The 27,555-nt window shown below is 44.1% G+C and overlaps 3 protein-coding genes across 4 annotated transcripts; 1 reads left to right on the top strand and 2 right to left on the bottom strand.

The window, feature by feature from the left end:
- Positions 1–2,105: 2,105 nt before the first annotated feature.
- On the top strand, positions 2,106–22,975 carry LOC120036028 (myosin light chain kinase, smooth muscle-like). Of its 2 annotated transcripts, XM_038982498.1 has the most exons (17): positions 2,108–2,450; positions 5,790–5,945; positions 6,472–6,624; positions 6,863–7,042; positions 8,943–8,987; positions 10,299–10,423; positions 10,536–10,689; positions 10,767–11,084; positions 11,504–11,603; positions 19,873–20,076; positions 20,237–20,454; positions 20,755–20,878; positions 21,049–21,201; positions 21,352–21,481; positions 21,605–21,692; positions 22,045–22,185; positions 22,500–22,975. In XM_038982498.1, exons 1-17 carry the CDS (start codon positions 2,297–2,299, stop codon positions 22,703–22,705), a joined length of 2,649 nt encoding a protein of 882 aa, XP_038838426.1. In that variant the 5' UTR covers positions 2,108–2,296; the 3' UTR covers positions 22,706–22,975. The 2 variants fall into 2 exon arrangements, with proteins under 2 accessions (XP_038838434.1, XP_038838426.1); XM_038982506.1 differs by lacking the exons at positions 22,045–22,185; positions 22,500–22,975 and adding an exon at positions 21,832–22,027 and having other exon boundaries at positions 2,106–2,450.
- Positions 22,222–26,843, bottom strand: LOC120036057 (complement C1q-like protein 2). Its single transcript, XM_038982519.1, has 4 exons — positions 26,671–26,843; positions 26,365–26,505; positions 25,971–26,285; positions 22,222–22,717 (listed from the first exon to the last, which is right to left on the bottom strand). The coding sequence occupies exons 1-3, from the start codon at positions 26,810–26,812 to the stop codon at positions 25,999–26,001; spliced, it is 570 nt and encodes a 189-aa protein (XP_038838447.1). The 5' UTR covers positions 26,813–26,843; the 3' UTR covers positions 22,222–22,717; positions 25,971–25,998.
- Positions 23,033–24,444, bottom strand: LOC120036046 (complement C1q-like protein 2). The gene is made up of 3 exons (XM_038982511.1): positions 24,168–24,444; positions 23,862–24,002; positions 23,033–23,782 (listed from the first exon to the last, which is right to left on the bottom strand). The coding sequence occupies exons 1-3, from the start codon at positions 24,427–24,429 to the stop codon at positions 23,496–23,498; spliced, it is 690 nt and encodes a 229-aa protein (XP_038838439.1). The 5' UTR covers positions 24,430–24,444; the 3' UTR covers positions 23,033–23,495.
- Positions 26,844–27,555: the final 712 nt, after the last annotated feature.

Raw genomic sequence — 27,555 nt, 5'->3', positions numbered from 1 at the left:
TTCAAACACGCAACCTTTGAGTTACTAGACTTTTAGCGTTATATGCCAAACCATCCACCCCGACCAACCACCCTCCTTTTGTTTTTGCCTTAAGTAACCTTCTGTCTTATGTAGCCATACCAAACGTAACAAATCATACTCATTTTAGTGTCCCGGATTTTCGTTTACTATGTTACATCTAGTCTATTAGACCAGCCTGGGAATCTTTAGTGTCCTTCTAGTAAAGCGTCTCAGCTTCATCCTCAAGTTGGCTTGTGAAATAAAACGACAGACTGCCCTATCTATGAGGACTGAGGACACAGTGTTGAGTAATGCCATTCACATTCATCTTGTAAGTCTTAAATCTAAATCCTAGTGGATCCCACTAAAAGGATTTCTAGGGAATCCACCTGCCTGTACACATGGTCGGTTTTTATTACAGCGCTGTCATTCTAGTGGAAATGTGATGGTTAACAGAATAGTTTAGCATGCACCTCGTCTATAGACCAGCATGCAGACCATCCATAGTCTCTGCTTTAGTTCAGTTACTGAACCAATGAGTTGTTGCAATATGACATGCATTGCAAGTGGTGAAATTCCAATTTGTCAAGGGTTGTCAAAGTGTAATCTAGCATGAATGTACTTATATCATGTCACGAACCGGCTCGAAGTTCGTAACAAAAAGGGAGACAAAGTGGAGATAAGGAAGAACAAAACATATTTATTAACTAAAGTAAACTAAATACAATGGTGTGTGTAGTCAGTAATCAGTAGTGTAAGTGAGTGTTTGCATGCATAAATGTGATAATGAGGGGTGTTGAAAGGTGCCAAAGCAAGCAAGCAAGCAAGCAAGCAAGCAAACAAACAAAAACAAAAACAGCCACAACCAAAATCTATCAGCATGTCTGCATGGAGTGAGTCTCCTCAATGAATGGGGAAGAGGTGTATTTATACTGGGACACACCCGGGCCCAGGTGTGTCCCCTCCCGGCTCCGCCCACCGGCATCCTAATAAGGAAAACAAGAGCAAAGAGAAAGAATACGGCAGACAGAGTGGGAGGGTCGTCACAATCACAACATGGTGGCTAAACAACACCTCCTCACAATGTTTCTCTCTCTCTCTAATGTATTTGCTTTGATAATTCTTATCCCAGATTCTACAGAAACCCAAACAGCCCATCTCATCACAGACCTTGAACATGGCAGTCGTTCTGTGTGGTTAATGATGTGGAATTTGGGAGGGCTGGAGCAGGGATGGAAAGTGAAGGGAGCAGAGTGATATTGAGTGAATGATCTACTACAGTAGTACTTGAAATCAGGGCAGTGAAACACAAAATGCTCTGTGTGTGAGAGGGATGCAGAGGCATTAAGCTAGGTATTAATAAGTAACTATCAGTTAAGGTATCAACAGTTCAGTGAACAGTTTCAATAACTATGATAGACAAACATCTAGTGTATTTGTTGGTGCCAGTGCAGTACACTGCTTCACAAGACTGGAACACAAGACTTACTGTCGTCAGGGTGACATATTGTGCTGTAGTTTACTGGCTTGCTGTGCTGTGTGAGAGAACTGACTAGACCTAGATCTACATAGGTCATACTACTATTACCAGGGATGCTCATAGTAATAGTGTTTGTACAGTAAATGTACAGTAAGGCTTCTTCTCTACTGAGCCCGAGGGAAGGGAAAGCACCCACAGAGCTGCTGGTTGCTGCAGTAGCAGCCACTTGTTCTACGGTCTGTGTTACCATGGACACGGCTCACTGTGGAAAGATTTATAGTGGCTGTCTCTCTGGGATTTATGTTAACTGTTATGGGGGCGTGGCTGTTGTGTTCAATGCTCTCACCTACCGGTGTTAAATTATACATAGAGTACGTAACAGAGATGTCACACACAGCCAAAAGTTCAGTCTCTACACTGATAAGTGAGCACTCAAAACAGTAAGACAGGTGAATGTGAACAAATCAAACACTTGACCAAGCAACCTTTGGCTGTGTTTGTGTATGGATAATCTCTCTCTTTCTGTATATATGTGTGTGTGTGTGTGTTTCTATTAGCTGTGGGGTTAGTGAGCATAGGGGGTGGGTGGGTGGGTGTGAGAAGGGGACAGAGATACACAGACAGAGACAAAGTGAAAGGGAGAAAGAGATAGTCTCCTCCCTCATGCCCCTCTCTCTAACTATGACTGAACTATGAGTTGGCTGTGAGTGTGAGCGAGCAACAGTGACCGAGAGAGGGAGAGGATGTTTGATAAGCAGCTTGGGAAATGACAGTTTAAGTTTGTGCGTTGAATGCAGAGACATTGTGGAGCCGGACATGAGCAGTGACAGCAGCTCCAAGAAGCGCTATGTATCAACCCTCAGGATGTACATCGGACCCACCAACACTTCCCCTGGGCAGGGAAAAAACGTCTTGGCAGCCAGTATCACTTCTGCTACTAGGACTGGGATAGACACAGCCTCTAGTACAGGTAAGAGTGTGTGTGTGTGTGTGTGTTCAGTGTGTGTGCGTAATGTCTGTCAGCGTGTAGTGGTGTAGTATGTGGTGGTGATGGGGGGGGGGGGGGGGGGGGGGGTATAGCAGTGTAACTATTGACATTGCTTTCTAGTTGTTCAGGTCAACATTGTAATAGACAAGTTAGAACAGACATTTATCCCAGAGACTGCATAGCTGAATGAACCCTAACCACACACCATGACAAAGCATTTCTCTTTCATTTTCAGACAGTATATTTGCTTGTTTTACATGACAATGATATTTATTGGTTTTGTTTCTGCTTACCAGTTTGATATTGTAGATGTTAACATCTTGTATTGGTGTTTGGACTCTGTACTTCTTGAGTACTGGCTTTTGTTTTGTCGTTGCTTATAGTTACAGTGCAAAACGTCCACTGCCATCCACCTAACAAAATATTTGAACATGTATGTATTAAGATTTATTGTGTGTACTTCCTTGTACGCGCACCATCAAAGTGCATAGCATGTACAGTGTTCCATGTATTTTCAGATTTCCCTAATTTGCATTGGCTTCATGCCCATTACCTGAGAAGTGAAGGGTGCAGGAATCTACATGCCCAGTTGTTGTCTTGTTTTCAACAACCCGAGGGAGGGGGTTGGAGAAAAAAACATGAGCCCCCCCCGCCCTCAGCCTCCTTTGTACATGTTTTGTGACTGTGTTTCTCTCAGAGTGCAGTATCCTAAACACCTGTAGTGTAGGATGACATTACTGTGACAGTTCCATCCGCACTGGAAAGTAAAAGAGGCGTGTAAGCAGCGTGTGAATTATATCGTGACATTAGATTTTTTTTACATTCATGGATGATGTGACAGCTAAGTCAGTTCTAGAAGGCAGATGGATTGGAGGATCTGGAAGAGCTCACCAAATGGTCCAGAATGGAGTTCAAGCCTGAAAAAGGGAAGTGTCCAGGAACGGTACCCATTCAAGATTGGAGAGGAGACCATCCCCACCGTCAGGATGGTTATGGTCCTGGGGAAGTGCTAAAGTTCTCTGGTCTAGAGGCACCAAGGTAGTCCACCTCGAGCCTGGGGAAGTGTGAAGAGCCTGGGGAAGTGGTACAGGGCCGAGCTCAATGACAAAGAGAGTGTGAAGGAGATGCTCTTGCAAGCTGACACGTGGATGACATCTCTGAAGAAGAGCGGCCTGCCAGGCAAGTTTAAGGCATGTGGCTACCAACACAGGGTACTTCCCAGACTCCTCTGGCCACTGCTTGCCTATGAGGTACCTCTTTCAACAGTGTAGGCAATAGAGAGGAAAATTAACAACTTCCTCAGGAGATGGCTGGCGGTCCCATGAAGCTTCATCTGCCTGTACAACACAGACAGCAATCTGCAGCTTCCAATAAAAAATTGTTTGTAGAGGAGTACAAGGCAACAAAAGCACGTCAGGCTATGATGCTGCGGGACAGCAAGGATGAGAGGGTTTGCCAGGCAGAGATCGAAGTCAGGAAAAAACAGGGCAGCTGGACATGATGGAAAAGTGTACAAGAGAGGGCACTCACCTGGCAAGACATCTGGAACATGGAAGGGCAGCAGATTAAGTTTCTGCTTTTCTCTGTGTATGATGTGATGCCCACACCAACAAACCTCCACACATGGGGGTTGGCAGAGAGCCCCAGCTGCACACTATGTGGATGACCAGCCAACCTGGAGCACGTGTCCTCTTGACAAGCAGCTCTGACCAATGGAAAGTTCAGGTGTCAGCATGACCAAATACCGACTCGGGACTGGCCGCGGGAATCACCGCGGGAATGGAGCAAGCAAGGAGAAAGCCCAAACAACTCACCCAGGGCCCCTGTTTCATCCACTTCCTCAGGCCAGGAGACAGCGCAGCAAAGGGAACAAGGACCAAAGGGATCCTTGACACAGCAGGTGACTGGGAGATGTGTGCCAACTTCAAGAAGCAGCTCCAATTCCCAGAGAAGATAGCCAGCACAAGCCTCAGACCAGATATCGTTCTCTGGTCTAGAGGACCAAGCAGGCGGTCCTCATCGAGCTCACAGTGCCCTGGGAGGAGAGGATAGAGGAGGCACATGAGTGGAAGCTCGAGAAATACCAGTCCCTCATTCTTGAGTCAGAAGAATGGATGGAGAGCCTGGAATCTGCCAATTGAGGTCGGCTGCAGGAGCGTCGCAGGCCAATCACTCTAGAGAACCCAGGGGGTGCTCAGCATTGAAGGAGTGGCAAGGAAGAAGCTAGTGGCTGACGTCAGCAAGCAGACAGTGTCATCCCGTTGAATCTGGCTGAAGATTAATGCCAGGGATCAATGTTAAGATGAAAATAAAGATATAAGTTTAGTTGTTGTCAATAAATATGTATTGTTGCATAACAAACAGATTTACAATTTAGATACTGTGAGATGTTTTAGTGCCAAGTTGTTGGCTGTGTGCTACTGCTGTCTTTATACTAATTTGGTGGTCTGGTGGAGAAACACAGAGGAAGTGTCTCAGTGTTTCTGTTGCAGATGTTTTGGTTCAGGCTTATTTTCCCAATATACAGTACATGTGTGGGTTTGGGCTATTTGTGTCTGTGTTGTAGACAATATAGTAGTTGTCAAGGTATTGTGGAGTCTTTCCTGTAACAGGGAGAGCTGATAAATACTCTGCTAGATGAGAGATGTGGTTAGCACATTAGAGCAGAGGAAGAACAGAAATACAAACGCAGCGATAAGGAAACGTCGTCAGTAACGCAAGATGACAGGCCAGGCAGAACACCCCGCTGTTAGTGCCGGCAGGCTGGCCAAAAGTGTTTTAGCAGTTGTTTTCCCCCAGGGTGAGAGAACAGAGTGGCCAAATTCCACCCAAATTAGTAGGTCTACCGGTATCAAAGTGCTATAGTACATGTACAAATGACCTCGACTAACCTGTACCTCCGCACATTGACTCAGTACCGGTACCCCCTGTATATAGCCTCATTATTGTTATTTTATTGTGTTACTTTTTATTATTTGGTAAATATTTTCTTAACTCTTCTTGAACTACATAGTTGGTTAAGGGCTTGTAAGTAAGCATTTCACGGTAAGGTCTACACTTGTTGTATTCGGCGCATGTGACAAATAAACTTTGATTTGAGTGTTGATTGATTAACTTCAGAGCACATGCACAAAGACGTTACATGTACGTGTGGTTGTTTCACGTGCCAAAGCAACACAGTGATAGGAGCCTGCTTATCAGGCTGTCATAGAACAGATGGCACGCTGTATGAATTTCAAATGTGCTTATGATACTCTCTGTCCCCTGACCCCCGTCCCACTCACCCCCTGTTACCCTGTCTCTCACCTGCATCTCATCCAGGGGACAGCTGCCACACACCAACCCCGCTCAGAAGTCTGGATCCACCCCTGTTCACAGAGCCTTTGGAGGACTGCTCGGCGGATGAAGGAAGTGACATCACACTCCGAGGGGTTATCACAGGAAGTCAGCCAATCAGTGTGTCCTGGCTGCACAATGGTGAGCTGAGGACAGGCCTTATTCTCCATGTCCTGTACAGTTTGGCTTTATGCCATTAGAATTCAACTTTATGAATTTGACTTGGAATTTGAATAGAAAATGTCTTCATTAAAATCAATGTCCACTGTGACATTTTATATCCATTGCCAAATGGACTTGAACGCCCAAACAACAAGGTAAATAAAAAGCACATTTGCGTCACTCTGCTGCCCATGTTGCAAATTACTACTACCTTGTGATGTTTTTTAGTTCTTTATACGTATATCACCACTTTAGAAGGATAAGAAACTACTTCCAAGTGATACTGCTCACGCTCCTCCGTTAACACCTTCATTCAATTTAAATTTTAGAGCAGTGGGTGTTCACCCTCCCACATACTCAGTTTCCGTTTCTATGCCGGTCTCTCTCTTTCACATTCACACTCTCTGAGACGAACAGACACACACCCTGAAGCTGAGAACTAGTGTCAGTGGCCTGAGCTCTGAGAGAGTTTCATGTTGCTGTATATGGGTGTTCCCGTGGGCAGGTGAGGCAGTGTTTTTTGGGAAGCCCCTCTTCGATGGCAGTGAGACTAGGCTGGTGGTGAGGGAATGCCTACCTGAGGACGCGGGCGCCTACACCTGTGTGGCAGAGAACCGAGCGGGCAAGACCTCCAGCAGTGCAGCTGTGTGTGTGAGAGGTAAGACAACACACACACACACACACACACAATGCTGAAGTGTGCTCAGATCACTGGCGTACCACACGCAGATCAGTGAAACTGCAGTATGCCACTGGCTTTTTGCATGAACACCAACAACACAAAGGGTTAACTCCACTGCAATAAGAGTTTAGATTCTGATGTTGTGGTTGTTTTCTTTTGTCCCTTCTGTTACGGGATACGAAACTGAAATTGTCCCCTGATGGAAACAATGCAGACTTTGAAACTATCTGCGGAGTCCTGAACGCAACTTCACACACTTCCCCTCCCCTCAACAACAACATTATGGAAAACAGAGGCTCAAAGTTACTACTGTCATCCAACAATGACAGTGTCTTCAGACAATCCAGCTCCACAATAAGCGCTAACACCACGAGCCCAGGAGGACCCCGAAAAGGTTAAACATGAACTCATTATAGACCATCTCTTATTCCCTGAGTGTACAAAACATTAGGAACACCTTCCTAAAATTGAGTTGCACCCCCTTTTGCTCTCAGAACTGCCTCAATTTGTTAGTTCATGGACTCTACAAGGTTTTGAAAGCGTTCCACAGAGATGCTGGCCCATGTTGACTCAAATGCTTCCCACAGTTGTCAAGTTAACTGGATGTCCTTTGGGTGGTGGACCATTCTTGATACACACGGGAAACTGTTGAGCATGAAAAACCCAGCAGTGTTGCAGTTCTTGACACACTCAAACCGGTGCGCCTGGCACCAACCATACCCCGTTCAAAGGCACTCAAATATTTGTCTTCTCCATTCACCCTCTGAATGGCACACATACACAATCCATGTCTCAATTGTCTCAAGGCTTAAAAATCCTTCTTTAACCTGCCTCCTCCCCTTCATCTACACTGATTGAACTGGATTTAACAAGTGACATCAATAAAGGATCATAGCTTTCACCTGGATTCACCTGGTCAGTCTATGTTATGGAAAGAGCAGGTGTTCTTAATGTTTTGAACACTCAGTGTATACCTATTTCATGTTGTATACAACTCTTTAAAGCAGGCAAAGTTATTTCTGCAAAAATGCTACATTTACTTTTGGCTCATTTCCAAAGACATTAATATGTTTTCTGTCCAGCACACTATGGGTTATTATGGATACCTGGTTATTTTCTCTTCATTCAGATGAACCAAAGCAGTCATATTTGGCATTAATCACTTCAACCAATCAATGCTTAGTTCAACAACAGAGTGTCTGCATGGAAGTCTCATCCAGCCTTTGTACCGTTTCCCTTGTTCTGTATTACAATGCTGCTTTGATCTGCTCTCTCACTGCTTTCTCACTGCTCTCTCACTGCTCTCTCACTGCTCTCTGTCCAGCACCATGGAGGGGAAGATACAGTCCACTGTAGCATAGTTAAACCTAGAGACAGTGGGTGTCCAAATACCCATGCTAGCGTACTACAAACTAAAACTGCATACTCATTTCGGCGTTTCAACTAGTAGAATTAACTCGTCTTTTCCAACTCATGTGTTTGACAACAGCTGATAATCAGATAAATTGATCTGCTGTACCAAAATGAACGAATGACAAGAGTCAACGCAATCGCGCATTAGATGACGAAATTTCACATACTATAAAACGTTATTTTTTTGCATACTATTTAGTACACTGGTATTCAGACAATTTTGTGAACAAAAACTGTAATGGTTAATTTACTACGAGAGGCATATATGATCGAATAGAAGTTTAGCAATTTTTAGGTTGTTACGAATGCTCTGATAAGTGGACACGTGGCATTTTCGGCAACTTACCCCCAAAATACTTTATATCGGAGTTGTTCCTGTTGTCATAGAGATAAAGGCCTCATCATGGATATAACCCATTTTAGCATGGACGTTGCCATTGAAGGCTTCCACCATTTTAAACTTTGAGGGCTTCCACCATATTAAATTAGTCAACTGGGTGGAGATTCCTATGAGTTGGGAGCAATCAGCCAATGATGAAGGAAATGGACTACTTTAAAATGGAGAAGCCCATGCTGTCACAGACACTATAATGGCACAGATAAAAATATGAGCCCTCTATTTATCTCTATGGCCTGGTGTTCACACGCGTATCTGCCCTCTCATTGGCTAGAATGGTCCGACCTGATCTTGCCTCCTCCTGCCTGCCTTCCATATTTGAGGACATGTATTTCCATTGTTAGAGCTGTCACTCGAATATCTTGTCAATATAATAGACAATCTTTGGTTATGGTCCAGAGAGAGCTTAGCCACGCCCTCCCACACCCCTATCACTAACAACCTGCACCTGTGATCTCATCTCACATCACCTCCGTTCCACCAGTCTCCACAGAAGTCACGCCAAAGAAGAGAGTCAGCTCTGGGACAGGTAAGACACACACTAGTCTCTCTCTCTCCCTTCCTCTGTGAACAAGCCAAGAGCTGCACCTGTCTCTCTTTCAATGCATTTATTCTGTAGAACATTTCCAGTTGTTGTCCTTGCTTTCATCTATTGTGTTTTTATCAACCCACAGCTTTTGAATCATATTGTCGTCCAGCCTCCGATACTAGACCTACACATTTAGTTTGACCCTTTGTACTCTTCTGTATTGTCAGTGTGTATTGTGCTGCTGTAGTGAGGGACTTTGCTCTGGGTAAGGCTAGAGTGTTATTGTGTATGAACTGGGTAAGGGTGTTACCAGGTAGAACCATACGAGGATGTATAGTTCATGTGGGTCACCAGTTGCCCATCCTTGACTTAATTGCATACTTTTGTGTAGATAACTTGTAACTTTGTCAATAGATGGTGTAGGTTTACATCGTTCAGTGGATTGCCCAGAAGCTGATTTGTCATAACTTAATGTATGCTGGCTGTCCAGTCTTATCAGTTGCCTCTAATCTGTGTGTAAGAAAGAGGAAAGTTGTTTACAAGTAGGCCGGTGAATAAATGTATTAAATTTGAAATGGAGTGATTTTAAATAGGGCTATTTGTTAGGCTTGACAGGCATCAGTTGAATGCATTCCATGGCAGGTTTTGTGGCGTCAGTCCTTCTGTCTCAAAGAGAAAGTGCTTTATACATTCACACCAATTAGAACAGGAGTGCAGCTTTATCACAGTGGTTTTAGTCAAATGTACCATACTGCCATACTGATTTGACTACTGACCAGAAAGAGGCTGTGTCCACAAAGCCCTTTGGGGCTTTGCTCTTAAAAGGATTTCTCCAATGTAATGTAATGTCAGGGTTATAAGGAAGTCATCTGTACCTGGTTATAAATGATATCTAACCATTTCTCTCGTCAGCATACTTGATAACAGTATTGGCAATTCATTTACATTGAAAATGAATGTTTGGTCTGAATGCTTGACCATGTTATGTACTGGTGTGTGTGTAGGCGTTTGTAGTTGTTGGACACTGTTGGTTTCATAAGGACTGCTGCTACTTGTGTGGTATGTCATCTGTGTTTGGTCATAAAATCCTGCTTGCAGACCCGCACGCAAACACATACACACAAACACAACAGTCGTACAGGCAAACAGAACCACTCATGCACACACAATAACACTTACATGTACAAAAACAAACGCAGGTCTCACACATAGTTAATAATGTTTTGTAAACAAATAATTATTGTGGCCCCTTGAGGCCTCTAGTGGACTCTAGTCAAAACTCAGAAGTTTGTTTTGCCCTGTCTTTCGCAGCCTCGTTGCAGTTTAAGGATCCCCCATCCCACATTGAGGCACGGCTAGGAGAGACAGCCCGTCTGACGTGTGTGTTCAGTGGAAGTCCCCCTGTGGTGTCTTGCTGGATACAAAATAAAGAACCGGTACCAATATATATATATTTTTTAAATAATATTATTTTCTAACGAGTGAACAAATATCACTAGCCTTCTGAGCGTGTGAGTGTATAGTTTGTCTAACTCACTCTCTCTGTAGGTTGTAGATGGGTCTGAGTTGTGGGTAGAGAGCAGTGATCAGAGCAGTACGTTGGTGATCGCAGAGCCAGGACCTGAGCACTCAGGACGCTACACCGTTGTAGTACGAGACCGCAAGAGCTCGGCGCAGCACACCCTCACTCTTTCTGTCATAGGTAAATAACACTTGCAAAACATTTCTGTGCTTTGTGTGTTTTTGTGCCTAACCTGTACCGTGTCTTCCTGGTCCCAGAGCGGCCCCAGTCCCCAGCCTCCAGCCCCGTGGTGTCTCTCCTCTCTGTCTCTCCTCTCTGTTTGGTCCTGTCCTGGTCTGGGCCCTGCTACGACGGAGGCAGTGCTGTCCTGGGCTACGTGGTGGAGGTGAGGAGAAAAGGACCCGCTGAGTCTGGGGACTGGAGTGAGCTCACAGCCCATTGCAAGAGTACTTCTTACAAGGTGCGCTCCGGTCTTGAGCCTCAGGGGGAGTACTGCTTCCGGGTGAGGGCCTACAACGTGGTGGGGGTGAGCGAGCCCAGTGAGGAGTCTCAGCTTATCAAGATGGAGCAGATAGGTGAGCCATGTCGGTGTCTAGTTGATTTGGTTCCAGCAGGAGTCGTATACTGTGAACTTCATCATGTGTGGCTGTATACCGTGTGGCTCAGTTGGTAGAGCATGGTGCTTTCAATGCCAGGGTTGTGGTTTCGATTCCCACTGGGGACCAGTACAGGAAAAAGTATCCACTCACTACTGTAAGTCGCTCTGGATAAGAGCGTTTGCTAAATGATTCAAATGTCAAATCTTAATCTATCTTATTTGTCACATGGACTTTATGCCTTCAGCTGCAGAGAGGAACACATTTCAACAAGATTTTCAACTCGATCAATCTGTTTCCAGTAGATTTGTATCAATAGTGTGCATTAGGTGCATTGCTTGATGCGGCCTATGATGACTGACAGCTCATATGTCTGTCTCTGTGTGTGTGATCTGTAGCTGAGCCACAAGAGGAGTCTCCTCGGACATATGAAGACGTCACCATCGACTCCACCCACAAGGTCACCGATCACTACAATGTACTGGAGAAACTGGGAGTGTGAGTATCTCCCATGAAACAATACACAAAAAAACACACATGCCTGTGTGTAATGCAGTGTAGATAACAAAATGAGTAAAACTCACTGCCACCAGATCAGCAGTTTAGCGATAATCTCTCTTATCCTCTGGTAGGTTCATTGACATGAACCTTATCATGAACCTTAACCTTATCTGTTATCCCTTATCTGTAGATGTCTGTTCATCTACAGATAAGGGACACTCACTATCTGGTTTCATGCCAGCTCTTGGTTCATGCAAGCTCTTGTTCACAAGGTTTTTCAAGCTCAGCTAAAAAAAAAATGGTTCCCTCCCCTCTGAAATGTCAAAGACATGGCTGATCTAGCCTTGACAAAAACACTTGTTGATTCAGTGTTTAGTCAACAGAGGGGAATATTGAGTCACAGAGCATGGAGGAGAGAAGTGTTCAGACAGACAGAGCATGGAGGAGAGAAGTGTTCAGACAGACAGAGCATGGAGGAGAGAAGTGTTCAGACAGACAGAGCATGGAGGAGAGAAGTGTTCAGACAGACAGAGCATGGAGGAGAGAAGTGTTCAGACAGACAGAGCATGGAGGAGAGAAATGTTTAGACAGACAGCGCGTAGAGGAGAGAAATGTTTAGACAGACAGCGCGTAGAGGAGAGAAATGTTTAGACAGACAGCGCGTAGAGGAGAGAAGTGTTTAGACAGACAGCGCGTAGAGGAGAGAAGTGTTTAGACAGACAGAGCGTAGAGGAGAGAAGTGTTTAGACAGACAGCGCGTAGAGGAGAGAAGTGTTTAGACAGACAGCGCGTAGAGGAGAGAAGTGTTTAGACAGACAGCGCGTAGAGGAGAGAAGTGTTCAGACAGACAGAGCGTAGAGGAGAGAAGTGTTCAGACAGACAGAGCGTAGAGGAGAGAAGTGTTCAGACAGACAGAGCGTAGAGGAGAGAAGTGTTCAGACAGACAGAGCGTAGAGGAGAGAAGTGTTCAGACAGACAGAGCGTAGAGGAGAGAAGTGTTCAGACAGACAGAGCGTAGAGGAGAGAAGTGTTCAGACAGACAGAGCGTAGAGGAGAGAAGTGTTCAGACAGAGCGTAGAGGAGAGAAGTGTTCAGACAGACAGAGCGTAGAGGAGAGAAGTGTTCAGACAGAGCGTAGAGGAGAGAAGTGTTCAGACAGACAGAGCGTAGAGGAGAGAAATGTTCAGACAGACAGAGCGTAGAGGAGAGAAGTGTTCAGACAGACAGCGCGTAGAGGAGAGAAGTGTTCAGACAGAGCGTAGAGGAGAGAAGTGTTCAGACAGAGCGTAGAGGAGAGAAGTGTTCAGACAGACAGAGCGTAGAGGAGAGAAGTGTTCAGACAGACAGAGCGTAGAGGAGAGAAGTGTTCAGACAGACAGAGCGTAGAGGAGAGAAGTGTTCAGACAGACAGAGCGTAGAGGAGAGAAATGTTCAGACAGAGCATGTAGCAACCCTGATCCTCTCCATTTAGTCAGAATAAGGGATGTGCTTTAATTTTCTGACCCACTCACTCTACCATATAATTTACACGTGTATGTATCTCTACTAACACCTCTCCCTCCTCTGAACTTGTACAGTATGAAGGCAGAGAGTTGTCTCAGTGATTTAGTGGTTAGGACCATAGAATAGAATCTCTAAATTCTAGTACTGTAGTTAGGACACTGAGATTTTCCTGACCATGACCTGACCAGGAAACCTCCGGTGAAAACCCCAGAGTTTTTCCTGGTCAGGTCACATGGTCAGGGATAACTCAGAGACAGCAACTCTTCCTTTACATTCCTGGTCAGATCTCTATCTCAGCTCTCCAGATGGAGAAAGCTGTTCTGGAGCCATGATTATACAGACGGTTTGGCACCGATTACCATTGCATTATGGTCCATGGGGTTCACAGGTCTGTGTGTCTATGTATGTCTAGAGCAGGGGTGGGCAAAATACAGATCTGGCCTGCGGGAGGTTTGAGTATTTATATATTTTTGGGGGAAATGATTATTGTAGTAGGTAAAAAACAAACACTCCAGGCTACTCTTGAACGTCTAAAACTGGATAGAAAGTTGTAGAAATTATAATGGACCGATATATTTTGAAGTAACTGTCCTTTTGTTGGCCCGCAAATGTATTTTGACAAATAAATCGGTTCCCCCCAAAATCTGTGTGGCCCTCTGTTGAATTGTTAAATCCAGATGTGGCCCTCGAGACAATGTTTGCCCCCCCCCCCCCCCCCACACACACACACATCATAGACTAAATCTGATTTGTATGGACAAAAGTCTCATCAATCCATTGCGTGGATGGCAATATTAATGCAAACTTGACTAGCTCTGTGTATGTGTAAAGCAGTTAAACATACTTATTCTTCCGCTGCCACCTGTAGGGCCAAAACCGTGAAAGCTACCGACACCAAAACAACTTTCAAATGTGCAGGCTGACCCTCCGCAGTGCGGGGAAAAAAACTTTTTGATACCACTTATACTTTTCAGCTCCATAGGCTTGAATTGGAAGTATTTGGCTACGCTACTGCTCTTGAACCATTTAAAACTACCAACACCAAAACAACTAGCATTTGCAGTGGTACTGTTGGTAAAAATAATAATAATTATACTACTTATATGTTTCACACTACCATAATATTTGCATGAATCCCAATGGATTTCAAGGGTAATAGACTTGAATGGGAAAAATGACTACTAGTCCTCCACCGTTTTAAGATAGAAACGCCATTCAAAGTTTAAAACGTGCAGACCGGTCTGGAATAGGTTGCTTGTATACTGACCACAACCACGCAACTACTGACCACCGCTACAAACCCCCCCCCCCCCTCGACGTTGACATGTGCAGACCGACTCAATTTGATACCTTCAACACAACTTTTTGCTATCAGTCCTACTTCATAAAGCTGGTTGTATCCCCATTCATTTCGGTGGTGGAATGCAGGCTTCAACATTAAAAACTGAAATCGGTGCCACAACTTTTAGACAAAACATGTTGAGAGCTTAAACACTTTATATGGCTTATGGTGATCTACTGTAGTGCTCCCTCTACCCTACTATACCAGCCCACTATAACCCATTATAGTAACTCCACACCTACAGCCAATCCAAAATGGGTCACTATCACTAACCTGTAGCCTATGAAAAACCTATTACAACCATTATTACTACAGCTGCCACTACCACTTCTTTCAATACCATGAAAAACACCTAAAGAGGAGCAAGAAAACTACATTTTCTTCATTTGTGCTATGAAGAGGAGCAAGCAAACCACACTCTTGATTTGTGCTATGGGACAATACTAAATGTGTTCTCTGCCACCACCAGACCTCCCCTGGGGACATCAGACCACAATGTTGTCTACCTCAGGCCAACCTACTGTCGCCTCCCGGAGAGGGAGAAACCCACAGTTAAAACTGTCCAGATCTGGAACGACAACGGTATCACTTGTCTCCAGGGGTGTTTTGACTGAACTATGTGGGAGGTATTTGAGGACAGCTGCTCTGATCTTGATGAACTCACAGATGTTGTTTCAGACTATGTAAACGTCTGTGTTGAGTCAGTTGTGCCTACTAAAACCTGTAAAATCTTCCCTAACAAGAAGCCTTGGGTATCAAAACATCTAAAATCACTACTTGACAGGAAGAAGGCAGTTTATGCTGACTGTGATAGACAGGCTTTAAGAGATGTACAACGTGATATCAAAAGACAGATACTGGTGGACAAGGAGGCATACAAGCAAAGGGTGGAGAGGACCATCTCCTCAGGAAACTCAAGGCTGGCCTGGCAAGGGATTAAATCCATGGCTAGTGCCCCCCACACAGGCAGGGGGAAAACCAGTGCTGACCTTGGGAGATATGAGGGCTAGAACATGGCTAATGAACTGAATGTTTTCTTCTCAAGATTTGAATCAGACAACCTTGTGTCGGAGGTAAAACAAATGGAAGCATCATTACAAATGTTTGAGAGGGTTGTTGTTAAACAGGCTGATGTTTTGAAGTTGTACAGGGAATGTAACACACACTAAAGCCCAGGCCCAGACAAAATAACTGAACATGTGTTCAAGTACTGTGCTGAACAATTGGAAAATGTCTGTAAAAACACCAGCCAATCTTTGCTTGACCAGCAACACGTACCAGTATTGTGGAAAAACTCAATTATACCAATTCCTAAAGCACCTAATCCCTCTGTGCTGAATGACTACTGCCCTGTTGCCTTGACATTCTTAGTAATGAAATGTCTTGAGACACTTGTGAAAAGTCATCATATTCTCAGCGTCACCCAGAAGTTCATCGACCCATTTCAGTTTGCCTATCAATGCCATACAACACTCCTTCCGTGGCCTCCAACTGCTCTTAAACGCTAGTAAAACCAAATGCATGCTTTTCAACCGTTCGCTGCCTGCACCTGCACGCCCGACTAGCATCACCACCCTGGACGGTTCCGACCTAGAATATGTGGACATCTATAAGTACCTAGGTGTCTGGCTAGACTGCAAACTCTCCTTCCAGACTCATATCAAACATCTCCAATCCAAAATCAAATCTAGAGTCGGCTTTCTATTTCGCAACAAAGCCTCCTTCACTCACGCCGCCAAACTTACCCTAGTAAAACTGACTATCCTACCGATCCTCGACTTCGGCGATGTCATCTACAAAATAGCTTCCAACACTCTACTCCGCAAACTGGATGCCGTTTATCACAGTGCCATCCGTTTTGTTACTAAAGCACCTTATACGACCCACCACTGCGACCTGTATGCCCTAGTCGGCTGGCCCTCGCTACATGTTCGTCGTCAGACCTACTGGCTCCAGGTCATCTACAAGGCTATGCTAGGTAAAGTGCCGCCTTATCTCAGTTCACTGGTCACGATGGCTACACACACCCGTAGCACGCGCTCCAGCAGGTGTATCTCACTGATCATCCCTAAAGCCAAAACCTCATTTGGACGCCTTTCCTTCCAGTTCTCTGCTGCCTGCGACTGGAATGAATTGCAAAAATCTCTGAAGTTGGAGACTTTTATCTCCCTCAACAACTTTAAACATCTGCTATCCGAGCAGCTAACCGATCGCTGCAGCTGTACATAGTCCATCGGTATATAGCCCACCCAATTTACCTACCTCACCCCCCATACTGCTTTTATTTATTTACTTTTCTGCTCTTTTGCACACCAGTATCTCTACTTGCACATGATCATCTGATGATTTATCACTCCAGTGTTAATCTGCTAAATTGTAATTATTCGATTTATTGCCTACCTCCTCATGCCTTTTGCACACATTGTATATAGATTCTCTTTTTTCTACCATGTTATTGACTTGTTTATTGTTTACTCCATGTGTAACTCTGTGTTGTTGTCTGTTCACACTGCTATGCTTTATCTTGGCCAGGTCGCAGTTGCAAATGAGAACTTGTTCTCAACTAGCCTACCTGGTTAAATAAAGGTGAAATAAATAAAATTTAAAAAATCAGCCCAGCAGAGGAGTTGATGATGCCATTCTTACTCTCCTCAACATGGTCTACAGACATTTAGAGGGTGCCAAATCCCATGTCAGGGTTTTGCTTGTTGACTTTTCTTCTGCCTTCAACACAATCCAGCCTTACATTCTTGCACAGAGACTCATTTGGGACTTCTTCTTAGATGGGGGGCTGGTTTTGTGGCTGTTGGACTTCCTGAGCCAACCCTCACAGCGGGTCAAAATATGTCCCCCACGTGTCGGACATACGCAACACCAACACAGGCTCTCCTCAGGGATGTGTTTTGTCCCCACTCCTGTACATCTTGTACACTAATAGCTGTACTAGTTCCCATGCCGACAGACACCTCGATAAGTTCGCTGATGACCCTGCCTTGATCAGCCTGTTGCATGATGACGAGGAACACCATGGCCCGGTCCTAGAGGACTTTGTAGAGTGGTGTGACCAATCACACTTGGTCCACAATACCAATAAGACCAAAGAGATGTGCATAGACTTCAGGAAGCATACAACACCTACCTCTGCAACATCTATCAGAGGTCAGAACATAGAGATTGTAGAGGTATACAAATACCTGGGTGTCTTCTTGGACAATAAGCTTCAGTGGAGTAAATGTACAGACCTGATCTACAAAAAGAGCCAACAGAGACTGTACTTTCTCAAAGACCTGGGATCTTTTAATGTAGACTACTATACTGACAATGTTTTATAAGTCATTCATTGAGAGTATTTTAACTTTTTGTATTGTTTGTTGGTTTGGCAATTCCACTATCAGCCAGAGAAATATGCTGAGAAGGATTATCACCACAGCAAGCAAGGTACTTGGAGTCAAACAGGTACAGGCCTGGATGAGATTTTTAAGGTCAGGGCCCAACGCAAGACTCAAAAAATAATTTTAGACCCAAGCAACCCCCTCTACCCGGACTTTGAACTACTCCCCTCTGGGCGCAGGTATAGGGCACCCCTCGGCAAGGAAAACGGAACTAGACAATTTGTGCCAGGTGTGATATCCCTCTTAAATAGCTTGGGCTAATGTTCCTATCATCCCAGTAAGGCCAGCAGGCTAGTTTCTTTTTATTGGTACAGTTGAAGTCGGAAGTTTACATACACCTTAGCTAAATACATTTAAACTCAGTTTTTCACTATTCCTGACATTTAATCCTAGTAAAAATTCCCTGTCTTAGGTCAATTAGGATCACCACTTTATTTTAAGAATATGAAATGTCAGAATAATAGTTGAGAGAATTATTTATTTCAGCTTTTATTTCTTTCATCACATTCCCAGTCGGTCAGAATTTTGCATACACTCAATTAGTATTTGGTAGCATTTCCTTTAAATTGTTTAACTTGGATCAAATGTTTCACGTAGCATTACACAAGCTTCCCACAATAAGTTGGGTGAATTTTGGCCCATTCCGCCTGACAGAGCTGGTGTAATTGAGTCAGGTTTATAGGCCTCCTTGCTCGCACACGCTTTTTCAGTTCTGCCCACACATTTTCTATAAGATTGAGGTCAGGGCTTTGTTGTCCTTAAGCCATTTTGCCACAACTTTTGGAAGTATGCTTGGGGTCATTGTCCATTTTGGAAGACCCATTTGCAGCCAAGCTTTAACTTTCTGACTGTCTTGAGATGTTGCTTCAATATATCCACATAATTTTCCTCTCTCATGATGCCGTCTATTTTGTGAAGTGCACCAGTCCCTCTTGCAGCAAAGCACCCCCACAACATGATCCTGTCACCCCCGTGCTTCACGGTTGGGATGGTGTTCTTCGGCTTGCAAGCCTCCCCCTTTTCCTCCAAACATAACGATGGTCATTATCGTCAAACAGATCTATTTTTGTTTCATCGGAACAGAGGACATTTATCCAAAAAGTGCAATCTTTGTCCCCATGTGCAGTGGCAAACCGTAGTCTGGCTTTTTTATGGCGGTTTTGGAGCAGTGGCTTCTTCCTTGCTGAGTGGCCTTTCAGGTTAAGTCGATATAGGACTCGTATTACTGTGGATATAGATACCTTTGTACCTGTTTCCTCCAGCTTCTTCACAAGGTCCTTTGCTGTTCTGGGATTGATTTGCACTTTTCACACCGAAGTACGTTCATCTCTAGGAGACAGAACGCGTCTCCTTCCTGAGCGGTATGACAGCTGCGTGGTCCCATGGTGTTTATACTTGCGTACTATTGTTTGTACAGATGAACGTGGTACCTTCAGGCGTTTGGAAATTGGTCCCAAGGATGAACCAGACTTGTGAAGGTCTACAATTTTTTTTTCTGAGGTCTTGGCTGATTTCTTTTCATTTTCCCATGATGTCAAGCCTTGAAGCCTTGGCCTTGAAATGCATCCGCAGGTATACCTCCAATTTACTCAAATGATGTCAATTAGCCAATCAGAAGCTTCTAAAGCCATGACATACATTTCTGGAATTTTCCAAACTGTTTAAAGGCACAGTCAATTTAGTGTATGTAAACTTCTGACCCACTGGAATTGTGATACAGTGAGAATCTGTCTGTAAACAATTTTTGGAAAAATGACTTGTGTCATGCACAAAGTAGATGTCCTAACCGACTTACCAAAACTATAGTTTGTTAACAACAAATTTGTGGAGTGGTTGAAAAACAAGATTTAATGACTCCTACCTAAGTGTATGTGAACTTCCGACTTCAACGGTATGTAACTGTTATCAAAGTTGTTTTTGTTATTTAAACGCCACTTTAAACATGTACATGACACTGCAACAAAATTTCCCCAATGGGACAATAACGTCAGTAAAGTTAATGACATCTATCTCCTGTGACACTCCACAGGGGGAAGTTTGGCCAGGTGTTCAAACTGACTCACAAGGAGACGGGCCGTGTGTGTGCCGGAAAGTTCTACAAGGGCCGGCGGGCCAAGGAGAGGGAGGCGGCCCGTAAAGAGATAGAGCTGATGAACTTCCTGCACCATCCCAAACTGGTCCAGTGTCTGGGGGCCTATGATCTCAAGCCAGAGATGGTCATGGTCATGGAGTTGTAAGTATAGAATCTAGACAACAACCATTGACCACAATACATGGCAGTGGACGCCATAGAGCCCTGTAGAAGTAAATGCATGACGTCCGCTGTCACTAATGTGAATGGAATTGAATCAAATTGAAAATACAACCTTGATCCTGTGATTGTATGTGTACAGCATTGCCGGAGGTGAGCTGTTTGAGCGCATAGTGGACGACAGCTTTGTGCACACAGAGCCGGCCAGTGTGCGCTACATGCAGCAGATCGTGGAGGGGATCGGCTACATGCACCAGCAGAACGTCATCCATCTGGACCTGAAGCCTGAAAACATAGTGTGTGTTGACCACACTGGCACGCGCATCAAGATCATCGACTTTGGCCTGGCCAGCAAGCTGGGTGAGTGTGGGGCTGGCTGAGGGACAGAGCCAAGGGTGTTGAATGGTGCTGCAGGTTTTGGAAACATTCTTGGTTTGCATTGCAACACCTGGGAAATGAATGATGTCTGCCTCTGTGTTCACTGTGATATATGGTTGTGTCTTAAATGGTACCCTATTACCTATATAGGGAATAACTTTTGATCAGGGCCCATAGGGGCTGTGTTTAAAAAGGCCCTGGTCAAAATTAGTGCACTATGTAGGGAATAGGGTGTCGTTTGGGATGCATGCTCATTACCCTGAGGTGTTGTCTGCCCTCCAGACCCCTCCACTCCCCTGAAGGTGATGCACGGGACACCAGAGTTTGTCGCTCCAGAGGTGATTGGCTATGAGCCTGTTAGCTTAGCTACAGACATGTGGAGCATTGGAGTCATCTGCTACATATTGTGAGTACTAAGGCAATATTCTGTTTAATTCATTCTCAATTAGAGACATTCTTCTCTGCCTACAACAGGGCTTGAGAAAATTGAGCTTTTCTGCCATCTAGTGGCCATACATTGCTATTGCGGATATATCAAGTTCAAATGTGTCTGCGTGCGTGTGTGTGTGTGTTCAGACTGAGTGGAGAGTCTCCCTTCCAGGGTAACAGTGAGGCAGAGACCCTGGCCTTGGTGACTGGTGCTCAGTGGGAGTTTGACGAGGAGAGCTTCGAAGAGATCACTGACCAGGCCAAAGACTTCATCAGCTCTCTGCTCAACAAGGAACCAAGGTCTGGGACAACACCATATTCCATATACCTGTACCAATATATATGTGTGTGTGTGTGTCTCTGAGTGACTGTCTATGGATGAGCCAGGCCCTGTCTGTCCTCTAACCCTCTCTGTCTGTCCTCTAACCCTCTCTGTCTGTCCCTACCCAGGCGCAGGATATCCTGTGAGGAGGCTCTGGTCCACTCCTGGATAGCTGAGCCCATCTCATCAGACCCCAGCACCACCAAGTGTCTCTCCAAGGAGAAGATGAAGAGGTACCTCGCCAAGCAGAAGTGGAAGGTAGGTAGTGGGTTCCCCACCAGGAGGACACTTTGTATTTTACTACATTTCAGTTCTTTAATTATTTCATCATCCCCCAGTTGGTGTGAAACTGACTGAAGCCTCTCTGTGTATCTCCTGTAGAAAACGGGGAAAGCCCTGCTGGCACTGAAAAGGATGGCTCTGCTGTCTAAAGCCGATGGGCCTGGCACTGCCACCACCCCTGCAGAAGGTGAGACCTCCCTCCATTCTTCCAAAACCTGCCATACTCAATACAAACCATGTCAGTTTCTCATAACCCTACATTTCCTCATGTGATATACAGGGGTGCAACTTTTCATTCGGAAATTGCATTTTTGTCCCCCCCACAGTTTTATAGTTGGAGTGTGATACAAAACCAGCGGTGTGCTTTAGGACCACGCGGACCCACTTCTAAAACCAAAGTTGCGCCCCTAGTGATATGACCCTGTTAGACCTGTCAACCAGATGAGCGCTACGCATACCATTGGTAGACTTGTCCTCAGTCTGGCTGACCAGGCTATGACTCTGATGTGAGCCTTGACCCTGTGTCTGACCCCTGACAGACAGCCCCCTGAGTCGTGAGGCAGAGCAGGCCCTGCAGTCTCTAGAGGTCAAACTCCGGGGGGGGCCCCAGTTCTCCCTGACCCTAACGGACCAGACTGCCTCCCAGGGCTCCACCGCCCGCCTCTCCTGTCACCTCACAGGTACCTACCTATACACTGCATTACACTACAAACAGCTTCCATCTCAATCGCTTTATTAGACATGTTTGGTTGACCGAATTACACCTTTTCACTGAGTTTCAGCTGGTGCTTGTAAAGATTTTAAATGCTTTGTTTTAAAGTTGGGCATTGATTAAGAGCAATCATGCCTAACTAAGTCCCTTGCTCAAGGCCACACAGCTGCATCCTGCTATGTAATACATGTTAAGCTTTTCAAGTGTGTAACTGTTACATTCCATTTTCCTGAGCTCCTGTCATTGGATGTTTCCTCTCACCCCTCTGACCTTTCCTTTCAGGGTATCCTGACCCAGAGGTGGTGTGGTTGAGGGGGGAGGAGCCTCTGGAGGAGTCATCCCGGGTGCAGATAGAGTATGAAGAGGATGGGCTCTGCACCCTGGTCCTGGCCCAAGTTGGGCCAGAGGACTCGGATGTTTACACCTGTAGGGCCACCAACGACCAGGGGAAGGCACTGTGTTCAGCCAAGCTCATAGTAAAGGAATAGGTTTGTTCAGACCTGTGAATAGCAGAAATTCAGACGCCCATGTTTGTGAAATGTCTTTCAAACGTTCCAGAAAATGTAGTATAGCGCTTGAACCACTAAACTCTCTACATTACGGCTCTTGTGAAACAACTCTTTGATTTCAGATTGAAAACCTAAGTCTTACTAGTTATTTTGGACATGCGTACGGGTTTGAAAATAATAATCCTGTGAATTAATATTACTGTGAATAGAGTAAGTGTCTTAATAATAAAGGAATCTTTTTGCACCAAGTATGGTTGTTAAACATTTGCCAGATGTAAATTTAATGTGCATGTATTGTAACTGCTATGAATTTGGAATAATTTATTTTTGTCAGTGAACCGTTACTGTACAAACATTTTATAGTTGCCTCTAAGACCAATGGCTTTTTATTTTTACAGTTATGTACACCAGATGACAGCATATTCTTTTGAAATAGAGTGTGGTGGAACAGCAGCCTTGTGGAAAGTGTGACAAAAGACAGGAAGCATAAAATTCCACAGCATTATAACCCCACTGTGTGCTACAGATGACTATTTTATGTCTACTAATTTAAGGGCTGGATTCAATCCATATCGGTGAAAATCTGCTTGAGCGTGCTTGAAATTTAAACGTCATTTCCAATTGAGCCGGTTTGCTGTAGATGCAGTTGACATTGACATTTAAAGGCAATCGGGCTACAATGCGGAACTTCTGCGATACGGATTGAATACAACTCTTATATAAAAATACAGTAATTTCAACCATTTAGCTGTTGAAATGTGTTCCATGTTTACATGGGGAAGAGCAGGAAGCCGCTGAAGGTGTTGTAGTTCATGATGTCATCATGGACCAGCCTGCTAGCCGGTAACTCAACATAGACATTATCTCCCACCTCCAGAGGAATGACCACTGCGTTGCTGCCACTGTCATGGGCATCGGTTCCTACCGTGTCCCAGACAGACACCAACCTCTGGCCATTCTTTGTCAAACACACCACAGAATTAGGGGGGGCATTCAAGTTGTTCATCATCGTGAAATGGAAGTAGTACATTCCTTTGACCGTGGCAGTGAAGATACCTGTAGGGACATAGCATTTAGTTTCTAAACACAGCACCACACAACATGATGCAACACACAAACAGACAACATCTAGTACCTGTGGCAGGGTTGTAGGAGCTGCCCGTGTTGGAGAAGACCTTCTTGTACTGCAGGGGAATGGGAATGGTGAAAGGTCCCGTGTTCCCAGCGGCATCGCCTGTCTCCCGGAGAGTTGCGGAGAAGGCCACCTTAGGCCGGCCTGGGAGAGATACAGGATGGATGAGATTATATGGAACTGTCAGTTGTCATAATGTATTCAAAGATCAGAGGCTGTTAGAAAGTTAAGTATAGGATAATCCCTATAATAGACAGAGAAGCAATTGGTGGATAGGAGGTCGGTGACGCGTGAAAAGCACCATATTACCTCCAGTTAGTCTCTTCAGCTCCTCCACTTCATTCTCACTGGTTTGTAACCGGGTCTCCATGAGTCTCAGGTTATCCCCCATAGTTCCCAGTTTCTCCCCCATGGCTCCTAGTTTCTCTCCTATAGATGTCAGTTCTTTCATCAGAGAGCAAGAGACCTCGCAGTCTCCTTGTGTCCCAGACAGACAGCAGCATAGTGCCAGCAAAAAGACTGCAATACCCTTCATTCTCAAAGCCTTCTGAAACCTTTCCTGCAGCATCATTTTGTATTGTTTCTCAGCCCAGTCTTCCTCTTTATATTGTGCACTTGTCAAATATTGCACAAGACGCTGGAAAGTTTTGGGTGGTAAACAGAGAGGGAAAATACAGACTTGCGCAAAACGACAAATAAATGGACCTGCTTTGGAAACAAATAGAGTGGAGAGGCAATGAAGTTACAAACAGAAGCTTAAAGACAGCAGGGCATTTATTAAAGGTCACTTACAAAATGTAAACGTGTTTAGCTTATAACAATCATAAACCATGCAGCCCTCTATGCTTTATGTGCCCCCATGACCTCTGCCTCTCCCTAAATTACTGTTCTTCCATAATGATACATGGGAAACACTTATTTCAGATCTGAAACCCCTGTCCACAACTAACTTTTATGTTGAATGTATGATTGAAATGAAGACCCGGTCAATTGCAGTGGTGCAAAGTACTTAAGTAAAAATACTTTAATGTACTACTTAAGTAGTTTTTGGGGGTATCTGTACTTAACTATTTCAATTTTGTACCACTTTTACTTTTACTTCACTACATTCCTAAAGACAATAATGTACTTTTTACTCCATACATTTTCCCTGACACACAAAAGTACTTGTTACATTTTGACAGGAAGATGGTTGAATTCGTTGCCTTATCAAGAGAAAATCCCTGGTCATCCCTATGGCCTCTGATCTGGCAGACTCACGAAACACAAATGCTTTTTTTTGTAAATTATGTCTGAGTGTTGGAGTGTGACCCTGGCTATCCGTAAATAAATAAATGTTTTTAAATAATGCAGTCTGGTTTGCTTAATATAAGGAATTTGAAATGATTTATGACTTTTACCTTTGATACTTAAGTATATTTATAACCAAATACTTTTAGACTTTTACTCAAGTAGTATATCACTGGGTGACTTTCCCTTTTACTTGAGTCGTTTTCTATTAAGGTATCTTTACTTTGACTCAAGTATGACAATTCAGTACTTTTCCCACCAATGGTCAATTGAAACTCATATGATTACAGGACATTATTTGATTTTTATGTGTCACTTATTTACATATACATTAAATGTGTCTGACAGGGTCTTTATAAATGGAGTTTACTTTGTCAGTATCTTGGAAAATCCATTTTGAAATGCATGTATCTTCCTTTCAAATGTACCTCACCATGATCAATATAATAGCCAGTTCACTTAGGGGCAATTCAGACTTGAGTTAAGGCACTTAGGAGAAGGACTACTCTGCACATACTAAGAGTAAGTATCTGAGTAGTAAAGGAATGTTTTTTCATGAATGGTTAAAAGTTTATTGACAGATGTAAGTTCATGTACATATAGTAAAAGTTATTAAATTTTTTCACTTCAGTGAAGCATTACCGTACAAAAATGTTCAGTTACATCTAGGATCAATATATTTTGTATTTATTTATACAGTTACATGTCCACCTGATGACAACATACTCTTATACATTATTGCACTGCATTATAACCCCACAGTGTGCTATGAAGCACAGATTACTATTTTATGTCTACTAAAGAAAATACAGTAATTTCAACCATTTAGCTGTTGAAATGTGTTCCATGTTTACATGTGGAAGAGCAGGAAGCCGCTGAAGGTGTTGTAGTTCATGCCGTCATCATAAACCAGCCTGTTAGCCTGTAACTCAACATAGACGTTATCTCCCACCTCCAGAGGAATGACCACTGCGTTGCTGCCACTGTCATGGGCATCGGTTCCTACAGTGTCCCAGACAGACACCAGCCTCTGGCCATTCTTTGTCAAACACACCACAGAATTAGGGGGGGCATTCAAGTTGTTCATCATCGAGAAATGTAAGTAGTACATTCCTTTGACCGTGGCAGTGAAGATACCTGTAGGGACATAGCATTTAGTTTCTAAACACAGCACCACACAACATGATGCAACACACAAACAGACAACATCTAGTACCTGTGGCAGGGTTGTAGGAGCTGCCCGTGTTGGAGAAGACCTTCTTGTACTGCAGGGGAATGGGAGTGGTGAAAGGTCCCGTGTTCCCAGCGGCATCGCCTGTCTCCCGGAGAGTTGCGGAGAAGGCCACCTTAGGCCGGCCTGGGAGAGATACAGGATGGATGAGATTATATTGAACTGTCAGTTGTCATAATGTATTCAAAGATCAGAGGCTGTTAGAAAGTTAAATATAGGATAATCCCTATAATAGACAGAGAAGCAATTGGTGGATAGGAGGTCGGTGACACGTGAAAAGCGCCATATTACCTCCAGTTAGTCTCTTCAGCTCCTCCACTTCATTCTCACTGGTTTGTAACCGGGTCTCCATGAGTCTCAGGTTATCCCCCATAGTTCCCAGTTTCTCCCCCATGGCTCCTAGTTTCTCTCCTATAGATGTCAGTTCTTTCATCAGAGAGCAAGTGTCAGATGGGCAGCATGCTTTCTGGTCCTCGTGGTCTCCTTGTGTCCCAGACAGACAGCAGCATAGTGCCAGCAAAAAGACTGCAATACCCTTCATTCTCAAACTCATGTTCTTCTGAAACTTTTCCTGCAGTACGGTTCTGCATTTTTTCTCAGTCTTCCTCTTTATAAATATGCCATCAGGAAGTAGGAACTATTTATCTGAGAAGTGCTGAACACACTTTCCTTTGCCCTTGCAAGGGCAAGGGTAAAGGAAATGTAGACGGGCTCATAGAGGAAGATAGTTCAGCTCTCAGTTAAAATGGAAAAAGGTCAAAGTATTTTTTTCCTGGATATTTATGTCATTCTTTCTGCATTGGATATCTTTGGTAAAATCATTTTAGGAGATGCACCTTTTATAGTGCATACGATAGTTATAGCATCAACAAATAGCAAATACATATAAAAGAGGGTTAACCATGTTAGGGTATATTGATAGTTGTAGTTAGTATTTATTGGGCCATTGTGTAACGATTGATTGAAATAACTTTTCATTTAGATAAGTTGTATGTTTTGATGGAAGTAGTTGATTTTGTGTCATGTATTTAATGTTTTGATGGAAGTAGTTGATTTTGTGTCAGGTATTTAATGTTTTGATTCTTAATGCATTTAATGCACCATGCAACATTATGTCCACTAGAGAGCAGCCTTTTCATTGGAGGAAGAGAAGTCAATGTGGGGCTTTTTCATTAG

The sequence above is a fragment of the Salvelinus namaycush genome, chromosome 3, assembly GCF_016432855.1.
Source record: "Salvelinus namaycush isolate Seneca chromosome 3, SaNama_1.0, whole genome shotgun sequence".
NCBI lineage: Eukaryota > Metazoa > Chordata > Actinopteri > Salmoniformes > Salmonidae > Salvelinus > Salvelinus namaycush.
The sequence above is the reverse complement of the archived record's forward strand: the minus strand, read 5'-3'. Positions and strand labels throughout refer to the sequence as shown.